We start from the raw sequence: 25,630 nt of genomic DNA, 5'->3' as shown, positions 1-25,630 counted from the left end.
CTAGTTTTAAACTGGCTGTAGCGGCTAGCCTGCGGAGCTAGCGTTACGTAAGCGCGTCGCTTTGAATAACGGCGTACCCCCCCTCCCCTCCATTGTAGCTCTCTTTCCGTCACGCGCCGCCACCGTCCACCTCGCCCGTGAGTGGCAGGTGACATCAGCAAGACTTTCATTGAGCACGGTATTCGGTGGATAATCTGCTTCACACCGGCGACCAACCCCCTCTGTAAGCCGCTACTGTGGCTGTCAATCTCAGATCAGTCGAGCCAAGCTTTATTGCTGCCGACGCGTCGGTGTGCTGCTCACAGACCGTATGATGAATGCTAATGCGGCCAGCGGCAGTCCAATCCTAAATGACAGAGCCGGCATGGGAAAGCGTCGTGACAATTCCTCAGTTAAAATGAACTGGTGTCAGGATGTGTAAAATGCAACATTCAGCGTTTTTTGGGGTTAACCGCCATGTTTCTAGTTGCTGTTTTATTGGTACTTTATGAGACCCTTTGCCTCGGAATGAATGGAGAATGCAATTCTTTTGAAATTATATTACGTGTTTGACCTTTAAAATGGAGTCAGTGCGTCTCAATCCAACAGCTATTCCTAAGCTTTCATCAAAATGCAACTCTTTTTGTTTAGAAATGCAGCACACTTAACCTGGGTCGTGAACATGGTCTTTAATCTCGCCCTCTCTTTCTCTATTGCTGTGTTTCACAGGAGTGTTCCTCATTCCCTATGTGTTGTTCATATTTCTGGGAGGCATTCCGATATTCTTCCTGGAGATTGCGCTGGGTCAGTTTATGAAAGCTGGAAGCATCAATGTGTGGAACATTGCACCTCTTTTTAAAGGTTTGCTCTTTGTTTTTATGCATTTACTTTTTATGCTGTAACGCGTTTTTAGGTTGTGCCTTAAACTATTGAATTCTACATTTTTAGGTATAATTATGATAATATAACCACTCTTAATATAACAAAATAATACGTTATCAAATGGTTAAAAGTTTTTGCTTTCATAATGTATGCTGTGTATATTTATGTATATATAAATGCACACACACATATATATAAAACATTTACATATATATTTTTATATGAATATAATTAATATTATGTATAAATATTTTAAAATGTGTAGACATGAAATATATAGATGCATGTATGTGTACTTAAATATACATAATAAATACCAATGGTACGCACACATATATTATGTAAACTAAAACTTTTATTTTTGGAATGCAGTTAATAGCTATTATTCATTTGACATCAGTAATTATATGATATATTATATTATAAATTAATGCATTCAGATATTGTAATTAACTTTTTTAAATGTTTGTATACTCTAATGAATTTTATTTTAATTAAATGGTTTATATCAGAATTAAGCCACAAAATGTGTTCTTTTAAAACTATTACCTACCACAAATTTTATATTATATGAAATTAGATTTTTAAAACGATATCATTAATAATTGAATAAATATAGATAGATAGATAGATATGCAAATGTATTTTAAAGTGTACAAATATTAGGACAGTATATAACTTCAGTGAATGCCCTTTAGTATTTCCTTGCTTCGTTCTGTAGCTCAAAGACAACATGAAATCAAACTTGACTCTGTTTAGTGCCTTAATGCATGATTCATCAGCACGTTATATAAGAGATGCTCCACACCTGAAGGCCTTTATTTTCAGTTGTCTTTTACTGCTCTGATTTAGGACTTGGCTATGCCTCCATGGTTATTGTGTTCTTCTGTAACACGTACTACATCATGGTACTTGCCTGGGGTTTCTACTACTTGATAAAGTCCTTCAACTCCACGCTTCCCTGGTCCACCTGCGACAACCCGTGGAACACCGAAAACTGCATCGAGATCTTCCGCCACGACGACTGCCACAACGGCACCATCGGAAACGCCACATTCGGAAACCTGACATGCGAAGAGCTTGCAGACAGGCGTTCCCCTATCATTGAATTCTGGGAGTGAGTGATTGCTTTTTTTTTGCGCCGTTAATTTCTTACACAAACAAACAATATTTGAAATGCCTTTCACCACCCACATTTACGTAAGAGGAGTGGGTGGTACGTAACAACTCTCTAAGAATGAATGCGTTTAAGAAAACAGTCTTTGTCGTTAACTTTTATTAATCCCACAACAGACATCAGTAGGCATCAACAGACATAATTTGCAGTCTGTTAGAAACGTGTGGCCTTTCGTTTGGGGGTGGTGCTGCCTGTACGAACTTTAATGTGTATGGTGTTTTCGAAGGGAAATCTCAGATCGCGTATTGATCGTTGAAATCGGCTCATGGGTTATTTTAATGCCCTGAGTGACAGCTATAGTCTACTTAATCTATAGCTTGTAGATTAAAATAAAAACTATACAGTGTTTCATTCATGAATGTCACTCTGCTTCTCAGGAACAAGGTTCTGAGCATCTCTAATGGGCTGGATCAGCCAGGCTCTATAAACTGGGAGCTAATGCTTTGTCTTATGGCCGTGTGGGTGATGGTTTACTTCTGCGTGTGGAAGGGGGTGAAGTCAACAGGAAAGGTGAGGACCCGCTTGCTTGCTTTCTTTCTTTAGCACTTCTCATTACATGTGTGAACCCTGTTTAAGGTGAAGACGGGTAAAGCAGCACACAGTCACATGGACACCAGAGAAATACCTGCGCTACAACTTAAGCTCGGTTACATAATAGCTGTATTGACCGGGGAAGCAACTGGACACTAGTTAAACTACAGTAAAGCTACTCTTGCAAAAGCTGAAAGGAGGTTTTTAATGCAAAATAAATGTATGTTTTATTCAGAAAGGATGCATTAAATTTAAATAAATTGTAGCAGAAAATCAGCATATTCGAACATAATGTGACACTCAAGACTGGAGTAATGATGCTGAAAATGCAACTTGGCTTCAGAGGAATAAATAATTTAAAATATGTTCAAATATTTACTTTGTAAAAAAAATAAATAAATAAATGCAACTTTAGTGCACATAAGAGACTTCAAAAACAGATTGCTAAATATAGAATTTAATATAAATATAGAACTTACAGAATTTAAACCTTATTTTTTTTTAGGCACAGATACAATGAAAGAAATAAACAAAAAATAGTGACAGCTTCAACTTTGTAGTTTTAAGACAGATTTACTCCAAATGCAACTAAAAACTAGAATGCTGGTTTATGCAAACGTGTAAAATAATCATTTCTATTAGTATTTTTTTCATAAATGAATTCAAATGCCTATGTTTTGAATCCGTTCATTTAATCAGTTCACTGAATGAGTTGGACTTTCAAACAGTACATGTGAGAGAGGACAGAGATGATGAGAATCACAGCTGATGACAGCTTTCATGTGAGGAACAGTCTCACTATGAAACATAAAGTATATGCTCCCAGTAATTTCAGCAATTTCTAACAGAAATAGCCAGTTGAATCCAGCTTTTTTATCTCATTTTGAAGCTTCAACAGTCATTCTGCAAGTCATTTCGCATGTACTTACGTAATCTTGCACATGAATTCATAAAAATGCGTTTGCCAAAGACTGCATCATATCGCATTTCCCTCAAGTGCAATGTGACTTTCTTGTGTAACCTTGATTCGCATAGCTCCGCCCACTGCTGCTTTGTCACAGTCGAGCAGGAGTGAAGCAGAAGGGTAGCCATAGCAACATTATTTGCAATGTGGGTGTGGCGGGAAATATTACAAAGTGCCCTGTCAGGACGGCACTGTGAGATTGGTCGGTCACGAGCGGGTGTCTGCAGTGGGACGTGATAAGGTGCTCGTACAAATAGCCAACAGCCACATTCTCTCTCTCCGGGAGGCGGGATCATATGTACCCTTAGTAATATAATAACTTCATTTTATTTCTGCTGCTTATGACTGTGTAGAAGATCATCCTTGTGTTATGAACGCGTTTCTTCTGCAATGAAGTCACTCAAGGCAGGGCTTAATGTTTCTAAGAAACAGCTAAAGAAGGCAAATAGTGGAAAGTAGGTTATTCGAACTTGCATTTGGTTCCCAGCTCGTCTTTTTCCTTCATGGTTTTTCGTTGATGGAAAGGACACTCTGAGTAAGCGTTGAGTCAAGCTCATTCAGACGACTGACGCACACACACACACACACACACACACACATACACAGTGAGCTAATTGGCTATTTCAGAATCTGATTAATTATTACGGGGCAGAAATACTAAGCAGCAGATTACCCCAGATTCACAGGCCTCATGGGAATTAGAACAGAGTTTGTTTACTGACAGTATTTTTAGTTTAGGTTTATTTCTGCGTCTTTGTAGTCACTTGAAAGTGGGATGGATGGAAGTCTGATCTGATCTACAGAAGAGAAGTGTTTGTTTTAAATTGACATGCATCAGACAAATAATTCTATTAAGTCTATTAATAAATCATTACTCTCCAGTTTGACATGATCCTACAAAAATATTGTAATATGCCGATTTGGTGCTCAAGAAATATTTCTTCAGTATCTTCAATGTTGATGTAATTTTTTTTATTTGTTAATAATATAGAATAGTATAATACTATTATACTAATATATATTTAATATTTAAATAATTTTATATTATAATTATTTTATAATAATTATATTATTTATGTAATTATAATTTTTGTATGACAAATTTTATTATATTTTTATTATTTAGAAAGTTAAAAAAACAGCATTAGTTGAAAATAAAAATATTTCTTTACTGGCACTTTTGATCAATTTAATGCATCTTTGCTTTGCTTTTCATTTAGTAATAATATAAAATAGTATAATACTATTATACTAATATATTCAAATACGATTAAATTATTATAATTATTTTAGAATAATATTATACCATTTATACAATTTTTATCACCAGTATTAATATTTGTAGCAATGATTTTATTATATTTTTATTATTTACATATGTCCAATATTTTGTTTAACCAATCATTGACTAGTGTCTATCGTGGTAGAAAGATAATTAGACCATTTTTCATTCATTATTGTTCAGGTGATACAGCTCTGGACTATGGATAGACAAAGATGTCACAGAATGACGTGGAAATTCAGAAAGCTCTCACCATGCACTGCACGTCCTAAACCGTGACTGTGTTTTTGTCGTAACCAGGCAGCTTTGTACTTTTTGAGCTGAGCTTGTCTTCCCGAGGGAATTTAGGAGACGGGGGTTTGCAGGAACAATTGAAGATCTGTGGCTGAGCGGCGTGCTTTTAGTGCGATGGGCTTGATCTAGAATGGCTGTCCTACTTTTATGTGTCTATATGGAGCAATTACAGAAGGCTGCCAGGCTTGTAAGACCATACCTGGCGTGTGAGCCAAGTCCATAAACTAGCAAGGCTTGGAATGAGCAAGTCTCATGTAAATGCTCTCTGATAACAATCTCTTCTCGTATAATCAGAGTTCAAAGTTCAGACCTTTTGGACTCGGCTGCTGAATCAATAAACCTCTCCTTGCAAAAAAAAAAAAAAAAACAGTGATGGTCTGATAACAGAAAGCGGTGAGACGTGCAATATATGCGTCTCAACTTCACTCACATGATACAACGCTCAGCATGTGACTAATACTATCCCTGCTGAGTGCCGAGAGAGATAAAATGTATTTCAGAAATGCAACGCGGCAGATTCTCTGATATAAATCTACTGATAATATTGAACTAGATTATGCTATCTGGATTATATGTGGCTTTGCTTGATCGGTCTGGCAAATGCTCTTAAATGCGCATGAATGACTGCCAAAATTATTTAGCAAACAAGGACATTTATTATTATTATTATTATTACCATGGTGAATATCGTACTGTTGAATATTCTGAAGAAAATATGTTGTGAATGGTCACCAGGACATTGCAAGGTCGTTGCTGGGGTGTTTAACTAAGTCTGATCTTTTTGAGAAATAACGTAACATCTCTGCTTAACAAACATGATTTGAGATTTCAGTCTCGGCTGGGAGTTTAATGTTTGTACTTCAAATACCGAATGTCTATATGAGCAATATTAACAGTAATAATAAAGGAATCGTTCACCTAAAAATTTAAATTTCCTAAACAGTCATCCAAGAAATCACTCGCTCACCAATGGATCCTCTTGCTGTGAATGGGTGCCGTCAGAATGAGAGTCCGAACAGCTGATAAAAATGTAATCCACAACACTCCAGTCCATCAGTTAATGTCTTGTGAAGCACAAAACTGTTTCCAAGAAACAAATTCATTGTTAAATTGATATTAACGTCCGGCTAAAATATGATTCCTCTCTCCGTTACGTTGCATTGTCGAGTAAAATAAAACGAATCTTGTCTAAACTGGGAGATAAATGCGCACAGATCAAGCTCGGTTTACAAACGAAAACGGTCCAAAACACTTCTGAGCAAATGCATTAGTAGTATTTGATGCGAGGGTTGGACGTTTTTAATGGATGAACGTGTTATTATGGATTCTAGACAGATACTTTGGCCAAAACGAACCGTTTAAAGTTAAAGCGACCTTAATGATGGATTCGATTCTTACAAAAATGTAGCTCTTCGTTGAGTTTGAGCTCTCCACCACAGAGGATCTATTGACGAGCAAGTGATTTTCATCTGATTTCGGGGTGTTTATTTAAGGGTTGAGTTGCAGGAATGAAAACGTTTGACTTGCCTGTCTTCGACAGATTGTGTATTTCACTGCCACGTTCCCGTATGTGGTCCTGATCATCCTCCTGGTGAGGGGCGTCACTCTTCCTGGAGCTTACGACGGGATCCTGTACTACGTCAAACCTGACTGGTCTAAGCTAGGAGAGGCACAGGTGAGACCCTCAGTTCTCTTCCCAGCTTTGTGTAGAGCATCAGTCCTCTCTCCCACTTCGGATAAAATCATGCGCTTTTATCCAAATGAACAAACGTGAAAGTAATTCGATATTTACTTTTCTCTCTCTGCATATAGGTCTGACACACAATACTTTAAAACCGTTTCAGTTTAGTGTTTCTAAGAACGTCCAAACTTTTTAAAGTTGACTTTTATGTCTCTCTCCAGAGTACCTGGAGCCACTTTGAGCTCGATAATCATTTCCGAGGTGGATCTGTTTGTCTGACTGTCATTACTCTTTCCGTCTCTCTCAGGTCTGGATCGATGCTGGTACTCAAATCTTCTTCTCTTACGCTATCGGCCTCGGAGCCCTCACGGCCCTCGGCAGCTATAACCGATTCAACAATGACTGCTATAAGTAAGCATCCGTCACAGCCTTGGAGACACAAGGACACAATATTGTTATGACGTCTTGTGTACTTTTAGAAACAGTGTGTTTTCTTTTTGAAAGACGTTGTGTCTAGTAAGTTTAGGCCATCACGGTGTCCTGACCTTGTTTTTTTTTTTTATATAGCTAAATTTGATTGATGTGGCTAGCAAAGAGCAAACGGCCTCTCTCTTTAATAGTACATCTCAAATGTCCTGGATACATTAGTAACCAGATGCACTGAATCAGCAGTTCTTTGCTTTGGCTGGTTGTATACACACAAGCACTGACAACCAGGAATGATTTAATTTAAAATTGTAAATAAAAAAAATTCTGCGATTTTAGACAAAAATGTAAATAAGAAAAAGGAGACAAAACCGAATAGGCTACTGTGAAATTGTGAAATGAATGCACATTTTTAAAATTTAAAACGCTACAAATGTGTGTTTAGTGCGAAGTAAATATTATCACTATAATGAATTTCTTAATTATTAATTATTATAATTAATGTCTAAATCAATATTTTTGATTGTTTTATTATTTATTTTTATTAATTCATTTTATTCATTAAATAATAATTAAATAATAACAATTTAAAGTAACTGTTTTACATTTTATTATTATCATTTATTAATAATAAATTCATATGTATTAAATTACTGTAACTGTAGTTATTTTGTACAAATTTGAGACATTTTAAGAGTGCAGTGCATTATAAAAAGATTTAATTGAATGCATTATGTTTTTTTAATGTATAATGTATAACCTTAAGTAGATAAGCGATTCAATGTATTGTAGCAATAATTTTAATAATGCACAACAATATTTAACATGCAATAAGGTGGCACTGTTATGTCTTTTAATGGAAATATGACATTATAATATATTATGTGTTACACGATCATATACTGAATTTAAATAAAGATGCCACAACAGTTAATGTCTGTGTTTTCTTCTGTTCTCAGGGACGCTTTTGTTCTGGCTCTTATTAATAGCGGCACCAGTTTCTTTGCTGGTTTCGTGGTCTTCTCCATCTTAGGTTTCATGGCGTCCGAGCAAGGTGTGGACATCTCAAAAGTGGCTGAATCAGGTAAGAGTCTACAGTCGTTTACACATTATGTACTATTTTGGATGGTAAGACAAGCAAATGTATATTTCTAAAGCATATATTTATGTGTCCGCCAGCCCTGAAACAGCACGCATCTTAATGCAGGTGTTTAATAATTCACTTTGACTTGTTTTTAGTGCACATAAGTGAATGCCTTTCTGACCTGGGGCTGGTTCTTGTAAATCATTTATGAAATTATGAATATTTAATGCAAGAATGATCTGCTTAAAATGAATGAAACATGCATTATGTGAGTCATGAACATATGTAATATGATGATGGTGATGATATTATACAGTAAATGAATTTCAATGCAGTTTGATATGTGGCTTGTGTTACTTGTTTATTGTTGGTTTGACAATGTAATTGAAAGCAGAATATAAAGGAAGATCGTGTTTATATATAATGCTATTTGCTCTTAGTCATATTACTGTGAAAGGGACCAGATAATTAGAGTTTTGTTTTCTATGTTCGTGCGTGTGCGTGTGCGTGTGCGTGTGTGTGTGTGTGTGTGTGTGTGTGTGTGTGTGTGTGTGAGTTTCTAATGGTAGATAATAGTTCATGAATTAACAACTGTATATCACTCATTATATTTGGTATTCTGTGTGTGTGTGTGTGTGTGAGAGAGAGAGAGAAAGAGCGTCTGTGTCTGTTCTGAATGCAGGTGTGTGTATGTTTGTGAGTTTTCGGCATCACAGTTAGTAATCTCCTTCATGTTTGCTGTGTGCTGAAACACTGAGGAATATATATAATACATTTACACAGACATTGATTACAATTTCATTCGCATTGTATGTTTAGGTTAACAATACTTATGAAAGTGAAATCCTGATCATTCAGGCTTCTCATATTTAATACACAAATAGACTAATGCGGTATGAAATGTATCGGCCCACATGTTCTTGTGTGACGCTCACGCATGTAGACGTGTTAGCTCATAACACACAGTCCTACATGTTTCACATTTAAAGTGCGAACACCAGACGAAGGCTTTCTGTCACTCAGATGTTTGTCAAGCTATCACTAATAATCTTTACGTAACGTGACCACCCTACAAGAGTAACGCTAAATTCATGTCTTTTTACATAAATGTCTTGCTAAAGGCTGTTGCATGAAGAAAAAGTGCATATGAGTGCACAAATCTCTATAATTTCTGTACTGGTTTCATCAAGAATAGTGAACATGGGCCTCATTTATAATGCGTGTGCATGCACAGATTTGATCATAGAGCGCGCTTATGTTTTAAATCAATGGCAGCGCTCATATTTTTGAAAACGGTCTTTGACGTGGAATAGTGCTTAGCGTCACGTCAGGGTCCGAGCAGACGTATACGCACTTTTTATTTTCTGAGTATTGCAGGTTTTTGATAATGTAAGCCGTTCTTGCAGCTCGCTGTTCTTTATTATGATGATTGGTGATATTTTAGATTTTAAGGCAGCGAACTGAAGCCACTCATTTGCTGGCAAGTTCACAATCATTTGCGAATCATAGATTTCACATCTAAAAAGAGATGTGCGATTTCGTTTTGTACGTTCATTTTATGAATCAAACCCACTCGTATTCGAAAAGATGCTTTCTGTGCCACATTTTGTAAATGAGGCCTCATAAATCTAGATGGTTAGTAAAATGTTTTATAAATGTTTGTTTCATTCACTGTATAAATAAATACAATTTGTTGTAAATTAAGCAAAGATTACTAGTGCGCTTTTTAAAAAAAAAAAAAAAAAAATACATTTTTTAATTATTTTTAAATCTTTTAATTTCATATTTAATTCAATGTGTAACTTGCAGTTTACTTGAAAAATATTCACTTAGAATTATTATTAATAAAACTATTAATTTACAAACGCACACACACATTATACAACTTTTCTATGGACATTAGCTTAATAAATATAACATTCTGAGGCATACGGGCTTGCTTATAGAATTTATTTCTCAATTTAATTAGCATAATTTTACAGTTTGGTGGTTAAAAGATGTGCGAATCGCATCAAACTCTGAACTTTTGCCGATGCGTTCATATTTACTGACTCATCGACCCCTCATCACCTGCAGCGTTTAAAAGAATTTAAATCTACAAAGCCAGTAAAATTATCAGACTATATCATAATTCATAAATTTCAGTTAATGTCCGTAAATTACATGTAGTTCAACACCATAAGCTTATGAATTAGGTTTGAAGAAACCTTAGATGAATGATATAATGATATAAAATCGTACAGCTTGTAGCGGAGCTTCATTTAGTGCTAGTGGTATTTTACGGAGTTAGTGCTGTCATTTGTCAGACTCCGCTGAGCTCGCGGCGCAGAAGCAGCGCACTGGTAAAGGACAGCATGTTCTTGGCCTGAAGGAGAGACTGTGCAGCAAGACTAAATGAGTATGAAGTGATAATATTTTTAAATGACCTGGCAAGATGCCAGAGACTTCATACACAATGACCCTCGCGTCCTTGAAACGAATGAATTTTAATCAGATCGCTGCTCGTACATTTTGAGGTTAACATACCAGTGTACCGCATGCTTTTAAAGGGGCCAAATCGCGAGGAATACCGCGATCCTTGATCTTTTCAGCCAGCTTTCCATGATGCCAAATTAAGTTTAAAACACAGAAGCAGATTTGCATTTGACAGATCTGGTCACTTGATAATCTGCGTTAATTACTACTTTTGCATGTGGTGCCTATGCTGTCACAGATGTAGCTAAAAAACCAGGGTCATTGTAGTTAACTAAAACTAAAACCATAAACACATTTTCACTATTTCAAATTTAATAAATTGTTATTGAAAAAAAAAAAAAACGTAACATTTTATTTAATACATGTAATATATGCATTTAACTTGATATAAAATAACTAAACCTGAAATTAAATAATTTATAATTTTTTAAAACTATTAAAAATGACAAAAGCACCTTTGCTTTTTAACCTATTTACATTTAAAAAGGAAATTTTTATATATATATATATATATATATATATATATATATATATATATATATATATATATATATATATATATATATATATATATATATATATATATAACTATACTTCATAATAATTAATGACATTTAAAAATAAAAACTATAATAGCATCTCAATGATCCAAAAATAACTGCATTTTTAAATACTGCATTACATGGAAGAGGCAGCTTTTATTTGATGCTTGGATTTCCGTCAGAAACCTGAAATGGCCCCATAAAATATTTAAATATGTTTTTCGCTCTAAAGTATTATGAACAGAACTCAGGGATATGGCCCCTTTAAGAAAACTTCAAGAATGCACATATGCACACACAAACACAGATGTTTTGAATGTCCGTGTCTAGGAGTGCGTGTGTGTGTATGTGTGTGTTAGTCCATGTCTTCAAGTGTGTTGTCCGTGTCAGTGTGATGTTTAGAAATAGGTTTAAATGAGTCTTTCTGTGTCAGTGCGCTTGTGTCGTGAGGTCAGAGTGGGTTGTGCTGTGCTGTACTTCCAAACGATTTTGAAAAGGAAACCATTGACACATTGTTTGTGGCTTTTTCTTATTTTTCATTTTCCTGCAGCACACAATCGGATGACAGTTAGAGAGCGAACCAGATTCCCCATCATAAATTTGATGCTTTGACTAGTTTTCCTTGATTGTCTAGAGTCCCGTTATATATATCTATCTTGTGATTCATATATATTTATTTATATCTCTATATCTATATTTTGGCTTTATTTAAGTATTAATTTAAGGATTATTTAACCAGGAACTTTGCCTCTTGAGATGTGCACATCTCGATTTCAAGAGGGGTCCTGGAGCAGTCTGCCAATGCAGGTAAACCTCTGATATCTAATGTTAGCATCTACACCTCTACTACAGCCCAGCCCTAAAGTCAGCACCTACGACCGTCTGCCGCTCAGGCAGGGCAGGCCCGCAATTAGGCTCATCCATCTTAAGAGACAAAGCCAACTTGTGGAAAAAAACAAAAAAAAAAAAACTGTACACCGCCGACACTCGACGTGTGCTTTAACCCCAACACAATAAAAAAAAACCCCAAACACTAACCTTCTCCAAACAGTCGCTTGATATTAATATAAGACACGTCTCTCTTCTGGCTCTTCACCGTGTATTTCCATTACATTTGCCTGGATCTTGCCACTTTTGTCATGAAACAAGCCGGTGTCGTAATATCCACTGGTGATAACCAAAAAAAAATCCCACCTCTGCTATTCCTTAAAGGGGTCGTATAATGACAAATGCAATTGTATATGATGTTTTCACGTTTTTTATAAAAAAAACACGACAAAAAAAAAAAAAAAGAGCGTTTACTGTAAACATTGCTCTTTTTGAATATGAAAAGTTTGAATAGACTTGGCCTGTCCTGTCAAAGCAATGTTATAATGCCAAACTATGAGAGCTAACTAGTTTAAAATGTGGAAGTGTGCTGATCCTGTTGTGTGTAGCAGAAGAATATCTGATATCAGCGACTGATTGATAGTCTTCATGTTAAAACTCTTTAAGGTGTTTGATTTTTTCTATTATAATGATTGATTCACCCATTAGGGGTTTGTGATATGACAAAACCTTACATTACAATCTAATTGATTTTATTCTACAACATATATATATATATATATATATATATATATATATATATATATATATATATATATATATATATATATATATATATATATATATCAGGATATAGCTGTTTGATGATATAGCTCACAGAAGACAAGTCAACAGTCAAATGAAGATAAAGTAATTACAAGCAATACGACTAAAACTACAGTAGAACAACAAAAAAATAAATGCCTCATACATTGTATAACGTAATTAAACGTGTTACATATTCTTCACTGTGTAAATTTAGTATGCATTTATTCTCATAAAAGTTGCGAAAGTGATTTAGTCAAAAGCAGCGAGAGATTTTCTCTCTTTTGTTGTTTGATTAACCTGAAAGACAGCAGGAATATTAGACTGCTGTCACTTTAAGAGCTGCTCGCATCCAATGCACTGTTGCACATGCTTTCTTTCTCAGCTGCTTGATTTCTCTGAAAACTAGCTGTGTTCATGATTCTTGCAAAGACAGACTTTTTGACACATTCAAGCGTGTGTTTGAAGGTCTATAAATCTGCAAAAATATCTCAGACAGCGCGCACATACAGCAAAATGACTTTTTTCGCTGTAGATCGTGTTTCAGTGCCTTCACTAGTTTTGCTTTTTTACCGCAATCCTTACAAACAATACGTTTTTGTGACCATGCGTCGTCACATGAGTGTGTAACGCTAAGTGAGTGAGAAGATTTCTATATATCACCTACACCTACAACCCATAGAAACATCAAAAATACTATAATACAATCTATAATGATCAAAATGTTAATGGAGATGTATTTAATAACTGCTTTCAAGATTGCAACATTAAACATATAACACACACATATGTATATGTTTTTTGCAATTTTTATGTTTTATGAAAAATGTAACCCCTGACTTCACATTTTATTATTTATGAAAGGTTTATCTATAAACTAATACTGTAAAAATACCATACATTTATAACAATATTATTTCAACATAGGTATGAAGCAGCTGACACCTATAACATGACTTGTCCAGTCACAGTAATGCAATATTGATGAATTATGATTTATTATAATATTCATACAGAGCAAGAGTAAAATATAAGGTTAAATCATGTACTGTTTCTTTGGAATCTCTACAAGAAATCAGCAACTGAAACCTATTTTTAATAGGCTGCACATGAAAACATTTTAAAGATGATGTTTTAGGGTGATATGAAATGCCACACATAGAAATGTGTTGTTTATAGAAATGTATTCAATAAATCTAAAATGAAAGCTTAATTATTATCGTAACATTGATGGAAGAATTTTGATTACTGATTTTAGGATTACTAAAAATACAGGTTTAGAAAACATAACAAAACATTTTTTTTTAAAAAGATGCTGTATTAAATTTTTTTTTTTTTTTTAAACTAATGCCATAATATTACCGTAATGGTATCTTTATATTAATAATATATCAGCAGACTGAAGCATCAGTTGACACTCTCTTACACGGCCCTCTGGTCACAGTAAAGTATGAAATATATTATTATTTTTACTACAGTAAAATGTATAGCCAATACATTTAACCCTGTGTTGATCCTGTTGTGTCTCAACTTTAGGCAGAAGTTAGCTTTTTGATTTGAGTCCGAGCAGCTCGTTTCCACAAGAAATATCTTACAAATCTATCACAGTGCATTCCAGGCTGTTTTTGATGGATGGAGCAGCTAAAAAACTAAGCGCAAACAGCTCAACTTCTCATTTCATATGCGTACATAGAACCCATTTATCTTAATAATGATTTAACCAAACAATGATTCTTTTACATCGAAAAACATCACAAACGGCGTCAGTGGAATAAAAGACACAATAATATCCTCCGATATGACCCCTTTAAGCGTTTAGCTTTGCTTCTGTTACGAATAAAATCCCACAATGCACCGCCATCAGCGGACTCGGTTCGGTTTTGCAGAAGCTTTTTGTGACCCAAATCTCAAGACTTGATTTTGCGTTAATTAGCCTGCGGTAAGCTAACAGTATTTGTGAACTCGTGTGCTGTGATACTTACTAGTATTATGGCAGCTGACTAACGGTTTAGATGTTAGCATGCACTCACACGCCTCTAACCACACGCTGTCTACACCGCATTACTGCTCATCTCCGCTAAAACACATTCGACTGAAATGAACAATATATAGAGGAGCCGTGAAAAACTATAAACAGTAGGAAAACTCAACCCTCCCCCCCCTCCGTGCCCCTTTTTTCCACGAGCTCTCACTTCGTTTCACTTCATCCAGGTGCTTCTTTCTCTCTCATTCTCTGTCTCTCTCTTTCTTTCTCTCTCTCTCTCTCTCTCTGATTGAGTTCTATCTCTTTCTGTCCCGTTGGTGATGTACGTGTGTTTGTGTGTCTGAGAAGCGGGCGGCCTGTAGCCCCTGGTGACACGTCTCTCATGTTGCTCTTCTCCCCGCAGGCCCGGGTCTGGCGTTCATAGCGTATCCTAAAGCCGTTTCTCTGATGCCCGTGGCTCCCGTGTGGGCTGCCCTATTCTTCGTCATGCTGCTACTGCTGGGACTGGACAGTCAGGTCAGTTCACTTGCGGACATTTTAAGGATCACGTGTGCGGTTTTTGTGCGACACGAACGGACGACGTTTGGCCGAAGTTTTAAACGGCATCCGCAGAAATTATTCGGTCAAAAATAAATAATGAAAAAGATAAATAAGAAATATAATTTTAGAAAAATGAGAAATAATATAATTTCCAGAAGTATTTGCTTTTAAGACTTATGTTGAAGAAAAAAAAAAAAGTTAATATTTTAAATGGCAAAAAATGACTTAAATATTTTATTAAATATTGTTATTTTACCATGAATTATTAATAATGTTTCAATGCCATCACATCAAGACAAATTTATTCGACTTAATATTTGTATTCGTATTTTATTCATGGTAAACACTTTGATGTTACTGTAGATACTGTAACAATTATATTTTGAACAAAACTTAGATATTATAAATATCACTATATTGAATATGAATATAAATGAAAAAACAATCAAAAAATATTATCAGCTTTTAAGACAATGACACTGTAAAAATAATAATAATTTTTAATGCCTTCAGATCAAGAAAAATGTAACAACTAGATGTACAATATCTATTATATAACATAATAATAATAATAATAATAATAATAATAATAATAATATTGGCAGTTTTTCCTAAATATCATACAGGTTATTATAGTATTATTATATACTATATTGTATATTGCAAATTATAAAACACTCAATATATTTCTAAAAAATATTATAGTAAAATAACACTGCCATGATGCTTATAATTCAGCTGTACAAATTATTAAATATAACTTGAATCTGAAGGAGGTTTTTATTGCAGTCGCAATTGTCGGAGCGCATTTTCCTTTCCCTTGTGTGTTTTTGATTAAAATATGACCACAGAACTGGAAATATTTAGAGTTTGATTTTGGAGCGAATCCATTAATAACGCATCTGAACTCCTGTTTTTTTTCTGTCTGCAGTTTGTTGGTGTGGAGGGTTTTGTAACTGGCATTCTTGATCTTTTCCCTGGAAAGTATTACATGCGCTATCAGCGTGAAATCGCTGTGGCGATCTGCTGTTTATTATGCTTCATTATAGATCTCTCCATGGTTACACAGGTGAGTCCTCTTAATGAAACGCCGCTTCATCAGCTGTGAGAATATCAGCTTCAGTCGTGTGGCTCTTCATTACTCAGATAAGAATATAGTGGTTTATCGCAAGTCCTTTCTCCGGGTATTAGATCATCACTCTCTCATTCAGAGGCCGATCTTTCTTCAGTCATGTTGTTGCATGTGGGAGTGAGTGACTCATAAAGCTCACGCTGACTCAAAGCTTTACACGAGAAAACTTCAAAGAATCAAAGTGAAAAATAACAACCTGACAAGTAGCGTTTGTGATCTTGATGCATTTCTGTTTTTCAAACACGGATGAAGGTGACAAATTGTTGAAGTCAATGACGCACATAATTCACTCACTTAAGGGTGAAACCAAATATTAATAATGCAGGGTGGAAGTAGGAATTTGATCAGTAAGCTGTGATTATTATTATTTAGTAGACGGGGAAATAATTATATCAATAACTAAAAATCAGCATTTGGTAGTTGCAGCTTTTTTTGTTTTTATATAATAATACTTATTTAAGGTTTATTGCTAGAAAATGAAATGTTTATATCCTAAAATTTAAAATTGCAAATGTCATATAATATAAAATATACAGAATTGCAGTGCTCATATAATATTTAGTTACTTTTCTAAATAAATGCAGTTCTGTTGAACTTTCTTTTTATGTATCAAAACGGTTTTGACAATGATAGTTGCGAGAAATATTTCTTAACAGCGAATCAGCATATTAGAATCTTTTCTGAGGGATCATGGGACAGTGAAAACAGTGATGCTAAAAATTCGGCTTTGCATCACAGGAATAAATTACATTTTATTTACACTTTCACAAGAAGTGCATTTATTCAGTCGCAGAACGTCTTTAAGAATGCATCAAACGGGAGACGTTTCAGACGCGTGCTTCACTTCACTTCAGGGTCATGTCGTGGTCAGTTAAGTCCTGGAGCTACCAAAGAGACAATTAAAGCTGCCTTAAAACTGTACAAGCAATATATATATATATATATATATATATATATATATATATATATATATATATATATATAATGAGTCACATGTAAGAACATGGTTTTCAGAACTGTCCTGGAGCAGCCTGCGCTGTCGCTCCATTTAACTCGTCAAATCATTAATACAGACTTTAAAGGAACTCTCCGCTTTTTCTGGAAATAGGCTCATTCTCCATCTCCCCCAGAGTGAAAAAGTCGAGTTTAACCGCTTTTGAATCCATTCAGCCGATCTCCGGGTTTGGCGATAGCACTTTTAGCATAGCTTAGCACAGATCATTGAATCCGATTAGACCAGTGGCATCGCATTCAAAAATGAGCGTTTCAGTATTTTTCCTGTGAAACTGGACTCTTCCGTAGTTATATCGTGTAGTGAGAGCGGCAGGAAATGAAATTGGGATGTCACTGCGCCTGCTACGGTAATGATACGGCAGCAGAGTATAGTTCCTAGTCATATCAGCCCAGAAAATATAGGCACAAGTAAATAAAACATTTATTATAATGGGTATATGCGAGAATTGTTTTAAGTGCACTTAAATTAGAAGTTCTTTTTCAAAGTCTAAATGTTCAAATGCACAGCTCTCAGTTCTACTGTAATGTTGAATGGCTATAGTCAATGGTTAAATGTTCTTTTTTCAGTATTGGTATTATGTTAAGTTTACTCAAACTAGAAGAAACGTTACTATTAGGAAAAATATATGATTAGTTCATTTTTAATCGATTGATAGCATGTTTGCATTTTCTGTAAAACTACATTCACTGATTGTGAAAGGGGTATATTTTGATTTCATGTGAATTTGCGTTTACAGGGAGGGATGTACGTCTTCCAGCTTTTTGACTACTACTCAGCCAGTGGAATGACCCTACTGTGGCAAGCATTCTGGGAATGCGTGGTTGTCGCGTGGGTTTATGGTGAGCCTCTTCATGCAGCTGTTTTTCCATCGTCATCGGTTTGTCATGAGTGCTGTAGGCATCTGTCTTGTAAGAATATCCTGTAGGAGCCTTTGCTGACAGTAGCACCGCTGTAAAGCTCTGGCTTCACGCCTCTGTGTTTCAGGTGCTGACAGGTTCATGGACGATATTGCCCGTATGATCGGTTACCGGCCATTCCCGTGGATGAAGTGGTGCTGGTCCATTATAACTCCATGTGTTTGCATGGTGAGTGCTGGAAAATACTCCCACCTGTTCGTGCATTTTGGTTAGGACTATTAATGTTTACGCCATTCAACCCTCCCGTTGTGTTCAAAATCTCAATATCAACACTAAGAAAACGATTAATGTGAAAACAGAAAACCTCTGTTGTAGCTTTTTTAATGTTCAAAATAGGATGCACAGACACAAAAAAAGAAAAAAAAATTTTGGATTATATATTTTAGTATCATTGAGATATTATTATAGTTTTTTAAAATATTTTTGACACATTTTCTGTAATTTAAAATGTTTTAAGTCATTTTTTACTTTTTTATATTTCTATATTTTTACTTGTAATGAATGTAGTAGAAGATGAAATAACTGAAAACGAGCTGAAATGAAAAATGACATTTATTTCAAGCAATGAAAATGTTTTCTCAAGTTTAATGATAATATAACTATAATTAATAACTATAATAACCCTGCTATCTAACATTAATCGTACTTGGCGCAAGTAATTTTTTTTTTTTCTTTCTTTCTTAAAATTGACATCCAAAAAATTCATGACCAAAAACAGTGAATTTTCCTTGGAAGTCAAAAAAAAAAAAAATTTCATTAAGTCTAATGCATTTCATATTTAAGTATTTAACAAAAAAATTCCCTCTCTAAATAAATACAATGTTTTTACCCGTTTGTCAAATTGCAGAGATCGATTTGACAGACAAAAACGTGCCTACGTATCAAAACTCATTCGTGCCTCGAAATGAGAACTATTTATAAGAAATAAAGGCGCTTTGAGAATCTAAATGTGGGTCAAACTGACCAGATCAACAAAAAGAGCCGTTAGGCTGCTGCTCCTGTATCATTCAATTAGATCCTTGACTCTGATATTGTTCTTTATGTCTTCAGGGTATCTTCCTGTTTCACCTGCTGAACTACAAGCCGCTGACCTACAACAATGTGTATGTGTACCCGTGGTGGGGAGAGGTGATCGGATGGTGTTTGGCTCTCTCCTCCATGCTCTGTATCCCCGTTAGCCTTGTGTACAAGCTCTCTGGAGCCAAGGGAACATTCAGAGAGGTTTGTACCATGTCAACCAATTCAAACCACTGCACTATTAGCCAACAGATAAGAAGTGTGGAGAGCTAAGTTTATGTGCATCATCCAAATATCGACCCCAACAGCTAAAAGTTAGTGCAAACAATCCCAGAACAGCAGTTTATTGTAGCCGGCGATGCTTTGGAGTTGGACTATGGGTCAGTTACCTCATTGAAAAGCATCAGAATTACTCATGAGAAAGCGATGTGTGTATTTATAGTAACTAGGCTAATGGTTGTCATTCCTCCGCAGATAGACCACAATGCTTCACCCCCTCAATGTTTGCTTCCAAACGCACACTGAATACAGCTGAGGTCTGTGGCGTGTGTGTGTAGGGAAACTAGCACAGGATGCTGGAGCGAAGGGAAAATAATAGGGCTGTCGGTCAAATTAAATAGTAATTGTGATTAATCTCGCGGCGAGGCATTCCGTTGCTTTTTAAGGAAAGAAAACTAAATGTTATTCTGGGGGTTTAGCAAACTGTGAGGATGACACGAGGAAAATATGCCGATATCTATATAAGGATACAGGTCAGGGGGAAATTTACACACTCGGGAAAAAAAAAATCAATCAGATTATTCATTCTCAAATGCAGAGCGGCAAATATGGAGGTCGGGGTAACTGCTGATATTTAATTGTTGAGTTTTATTAAGGTGTTTTAGTGTTGTTCTAGTATATATATTAACACTTTAAAATTAGCTTTTTAAATTTTTGTCATTTTTAAAATTTATTTTTAGCTTTATTTTATCTTATTTTATTTTATTATTGACTTTAGTTGGGGAGAGAAAATGACGTTATAATTAAACGGTATAAACCTCATATTAATTTTTTTAATTCGCCTAAAATGAAAGAGCAATTTAATAAATCTAATAAATAATAAATTTTTATCATTTTATTGTCATTTTTATTTCTGTTTTATTGCGTCTTAATATTTCAGAAGTAAAGTTTTTACATTTTATTTCTCCTTCTGATAAACCATGCAAAAGAACAACTGTACAAAACAATAAACATGTTAATTGTGTCAGTCCTTGAAAATAATGTGGGATGACATGGAAAAACAGGTTTTTTTTTTGTGTCAGGTGTAATTCTCCCAGCTACAGTAAATGACTTGTAGTTGCCTTTTATAACCTAGCTTTATTTTCTTCAAAATGCATCCGTTAGGACTGCACAAATTGCTTTAATTTGTCATGCGTTTCTTTTTATCCATACAGCGTTGGGAAAATCTGACCAAACCAGTGTGGGGAGCCCACCACCTCGAATACATGGCCCCTGACACTGACATTAAAAGCCTGGCCTCTCTGTCTCCTGGAACGGAGGAGAACAAGGTGATCATTTTTGAGAGTGTTATGTAGATCAAAGGGAAATCCTGCGACAACCCTCCTAAGGCAAGCTGGTTGAAGAAATCATCAGTATTTTTTTTTTATGTCATTTGATGGAATTCTGCATCATCTTACAGTCTTAAAACAGCTGATAGAAACTGACGGTTACGTTTTGTTTCACACTACAGATCCTCTAACAGACGCTCTTCCTCTTCCACCTGTTGAAACTGCAAACTATATACATGATTTTTTTTTTTTTTAAGAGGCAAAAAAAAAAAAATCAGCATGTCTTTGGAGGGGACGGTATAGTGTAGCCTAACATTATTTCGGCAGAATTCCCACAGGCCACTTTCCTGAACGTGATATGGGTCTCTTAGCACTGACACGAGAATCAATTGAGCAAGAAGCGCGTGGGTAAAATAAAAGGGAAACTGATTTACAAATGCATTTTTTTGACTAAAATCGGCCCAGTGCACAAACACACACACGATATCTCAAGCATATTTCAATGATTTAAAATAAAGTACGCTTCAATAAAAAACCGTTGCATTTAACCGATCAGCAAAAATAGATGCAGATTCAACAGTCGAGCTGAATGTGTCTTTGCAGATTTCACGTCAATAAGGCCACATGTAGTTGCCAAATGATGAAAACTCTTTTCTGTAGCCGTCGTCTGATGAGTCTTCGTGATATCACAGCGTTTACTGTAAGTGCCAAACAGAGAGTGACTTCCCATCTCTGCTCAGGTTTGTCGGGAGATGGTTTCGGTTGCCATACATAAAATCGGTATCTTCCTAGTTCGTCTGAAAACCGTTTGGAAGCATCTAGAGTTTTTAGCAGACGCGGGCACTTTTCTAAGGTGCTCGCCAACCAAAAGTTGCATTTTGTTAAAAAGGTCAACGTTTTTAGCAATGCAGTTAATCGGTTGTCCGGTTTTACTTCGAACAGCATCGCGTCACTGAATTTAAAAAAAAATGGCCCGCGAGCAACGTTTCATGCCGACTTTAATTAGTTTACGATTTTAGTTTCCGTTCTACATTTTGAGTGCCAGTATTAATACGATTTTCAGTTCACGATTTTAAAACATAACGGCAACGTTGCTTTTTATAAAAAAAAACGCAAAAAGCTAATAAAAATTGTTTCACAGAAATGCGTATTCTCACGATAGCTTTACTTAACAAGCTACAGCCAGCAGTAGGAATATAAGAGAACAGACGATTATTGAAACTACATTTCGAAATGTTTCCACACGGTAGCAGCAACTTTTTTTTTTCTTCTATTCATTTTTGCCAATGTCAGGCGCAGAACGCTAAATATCCGAAAGGAGATCTTGATCTCTGTTGTTCTGCGGTTCACACAGCGTAGTTTTTGACACATAGTTGCCAAACTTTGCCTTCGTTTGTCTTAAGTTGAGAACCAATAGACAAATAGCCAAGATTAAAAACCAAGACAAACCGGCCTCATTCCGACCTGTGGGAATTCTGCCCTGTAGATAATCAACTCAAACAATAAATCATTGTGACATCTTAGACGTAATCAGAATGTACAAATTAGACTACATAATGTAAGGCTTCAGAATACATTTGCACATTGTTGTAAAATAATCTGCTAGCACTTTTTAATCGTGTTAAAACGTTTTTTTTTTTCCTTCTTCTTGTGATTTACATACTGTAAAATAAATCAGAGATTTATTTTGTGAAGGCTATTATTTTGCTTATACGCATATAAATATAAATACATATTGATATCCGTGTGTTATATTTTAACGTTTGATGCTGTACGTACTTTTGATAAAGACGATAACATGGAGTGGCGATTCTTAGCGAAGCGCCGCGAAGCAGTTGCCGGGAGGCGTGCGAGACAGATAGCACACAAACTTTTGTTTTATTTGAAATATCAAGTGCTGCAGTTGTTAAATGTTTTAGATTTGTGTGTGTGTAAAACTTCAGTATTTTCTGCTGACCGCCCAGAATCCAGCTCCATTTGGTTTTCACTGAACATCTGAATCGGAGAAGCCGTCTACCTAGCTGTTTTGGTTCGAATTCAATTCAATAAAAATACCGCCTATGGTTTTAAGGAACATTTCCCCAGTAAATGGGTTTGTTTATCCATTTTAGAGGCACATCCATACATTTCTGTAGAGTTGAACATGCCTTTACGACTGTCTGTAATGAGAATGAAGTGATCTAAGTGCCCCTCAGACATCTGAGGACTAAGTTAACCACCTCGCCGCTTCAAATTTAGAGATACCGGTTTACCAATGGCCTTAATCTTTAACCATTTAGTCCAATTTCAGTCAAAGGAATAGGTCATGCAGAAATTTAAATTTGCTCCTTCCCTCAGGCCATCCGAGATGTAGATGAGTTTCTTTCAGATTTGAGAAATGCATTCTCACCAGTGGATACTCTAGAGTGAATGGGTGCCGTCAGAACGGGGGTCTGATAAAAGCGCTACAATAATCACACCACAGCAGTTAACATTTTAGCGAAGCCGAAAAATGAGATGTTGTTAAATTTGGTTTTTGCGATTATGAGGCTTCGATCGGCTCTTTGAACTCTTATTCTGACGGCACCCATTCGAAAGCATCAGCATGTTCCAGGGGCAAAATTTTAGCTCATTTTTATTTTTGGGTGAACTATTCCTTTATAAACAAGTCAAACTGCAACGAAAAAAAGATCGTCAACTCAAACACTAATTTTCACCATCCGGGGAAAAAAAAAACCCATTTCTTTCCATCCAAATAAGAGCCTGGGTCGGTCAGCAGATCAATTATTAAATAGTGATTACACGTAGAAATGTTTATCTAGGAAAAAAAATACATGTTAACAAAATAAGAAAAAAATGTTTTATGTCATTTCTTGTGCTCTGCCAAATATTCTCGACAGTATCTTTGCACTAAAGGTTTGCTGAATGTTTGTCGAGCTATAGAGAGCGAATATTACACAACGTCCTTAAAGGGAACGGCGCACCGCACAGCCGAATCAATCTCAGAATGCAGTGCGCTCATTTATCAACTCAATCAGCCTGCGTTTAATGATTCCACAGACTTAGCGATTCAGTAGAACCAAACGATAAAGCAGACCTCGAGAGGAACATCTAATGAGAGAGAGTCCAAAGCTTTGGGTGACGATACTGTCTTGAAACTCCACAGCCGAACTGGTTATAAGCTCATTGACGTCTTTCATTCTTGTGGTTTGTAACACACTGTGATGTAACCATGGTTGTCCATTTATAACTCTAACAGTAGTAAAGCTAAGGTAACTGTACCGTGTGCGTTAGTGTCCCATCTAACAGGATCCCTCTCGTGTAAGAAGGGCTTCATGCTCCACCACTGTGATCTTGTGCTGATCCACCTGCCCAAGTCAAAGCAACAAATGGCAATAAACTAACTCCATGAAAAAAAAAAAAAAAAAAAGTCTCGTTGCTGTTTTTTTTATTGTTGTTGTCTCGAACCCTGAGCATATATGTACCCTGAGCCCGATTTATCAAATGCGCAACATTTTCCATGTTCCACCAGTTACAGGGTTAAAGAGTAGAGTATATTCATATTAATTGATATTGGCTGCATTACGTTATAGCAGAGGTAGGTATTTAAAGGACACTATAATAAGCATTGCACTGCAGTGCATATTTATAAGGGCAGCCCGAGTGAAGATCTTTAGTCAAACCCCATCATTTTTTCCTGGCGGAGCAGTTGTTGTCTTCTTCAGACCTGTCGGGCAGGAGGGCCCTGCCATGTCGCCCATGCGGTTCAGACCGGTTTTTAAAGACAAATGACAGTTTGTCAAGAGAGCGCAGCTGCCATATTAAGCCAGGCTGCGGCTGGCAGAAGTTTGTTGACTATGTTTAGCTGAGCTACTTTGCTCTATTTCTGCCCAGAGCCCGAAACAGATGGGCGTTCAGTGCCGAAGCACAAAAGCTGAAATCAGCTCCCACTCACATTTACATGAGCAAGTAAACACTGGTGACACTCCAAAAAAAAAAAAAAATAGTGATGGATTACAGCTTCAGGTCAGTTTAATGTGACCTCTGTAGGACTGTAACGCTCTACACCGGGAAGAACAATGCTATAGAAAAAAAAATAATAATCGCTAAAAAAAGTGACCACGGATGCTAGTTTCTGTCATGGAGTTAAAACAGGACACCTCTCAATTCTGACATAGGCCACTCCGAGGTAGTTAATATATTATATCGATAAGGTTTCACCTTCACAATTCTGAGGGGAAAAAAGGCTTTCGTGACACATTAAATAAACATTAAGAAGAAACACTGAAATAGTGTTTGTGAAATGTACTTCGAAAAGCATTTCATAGCTACATTTCCTGCAGCAAGCACAATGCAAGATATTTGTGTAAAAAAAAAAAAATTGCATTTTGACCGCTTAGTCACATAACATCTATCTGAGAGAAAACCATGTGCATAGCATTGGATATTACGTAACAGGCATATTCAATTATGTAATATAAGTTTAAAAATGGCGTGGGTGAGTCTGCAATTGTACAGAATGATTTGAAACGCGATTGATAAAATCCATT

The 25,630-nt window shown here is 35.8% G+C and overlaps 1 protein-coding gene across 3 annotated transcripts in view; it reads left to right on the top strand.

Moving 5' to 3' along the window:
- Positions 1-24,510, top strand: part of slc6a8 (solute carrier family 6 member 8) — a 33,076-nt gene extending 8,566 nt beyond the window's left edge. The window contains exons 2-14 of one of the 3 annotated variants that reach the window (XM_043247657.1): positions 709-840; positions 1,714-1,978; positions 2,416-2,548; positions 6,650-6,784; positions 7,098-7,201; positions 8,176-8,300; positions 15,337-15,449; positions 16,405-16,542; positions 18,357-18,459; positions 18,605-18,705; positions 19,588-19,758; positions 20,988-21,101; positions 21,284-24,510. In XM_043247657.1, the coding sequence (XP_043103592.1) occupies positions 709-840; positions 1,714-1,978; positions 2,416-2,548; positions 6,650-6,784; positions 7,098-7,201; positions 8,176-8,300; positions 15,337-15,449; positions 16,405-16,542; positions 18,357-18,459; positions 18,605-18,705; positions 19,588-19,758; positions 20,988-21,101; positions 21,284-21,292 (1,643 nt within the window). In that variant the 3' untranslated portion in view covers positions 21,293-24,510. Of the gene's footprint in view, positions 1-708; positions 841-1,713; positions 1,979-2,415; positions 2,549-6,649; positions 6,785-7,097; positions 7,202-8,175; positions 8,301-15,336; positions 15,450-16,404; positions 16,543-18,356; positions 18,460-18,604; positions 18,706-19,587; positions 19,759-20,987 lie in introns of all 3 variants that reach the window. The other 2 variants (XM_043247656.1, XM_043247654.1) reach the window with 2 other exon arrangements.
- The last annotated feature ends 1,120 nt before the right edge of the window (positions 24,511-25,630 follow it).

This window comes from Puntigrus tetrazona, chromosome 8 (assembly GCF_018831695.1).
Source record: "Puntigrus tetrazona isolate hp1 chromosome 8, ASM1883169v1, whole genome shotgun sequence".
In the NCBI taxonomy this organism is placed as follows: Eukaryota; Metazoa; Chordata; class Actinopteri; order Cypriniformes; family Cyprinidae; genus Puntigrus; species Puntigrus tetrazona.
This window is presented reverse-complemented; position numbering and strand designations above follow the sequence as displayed.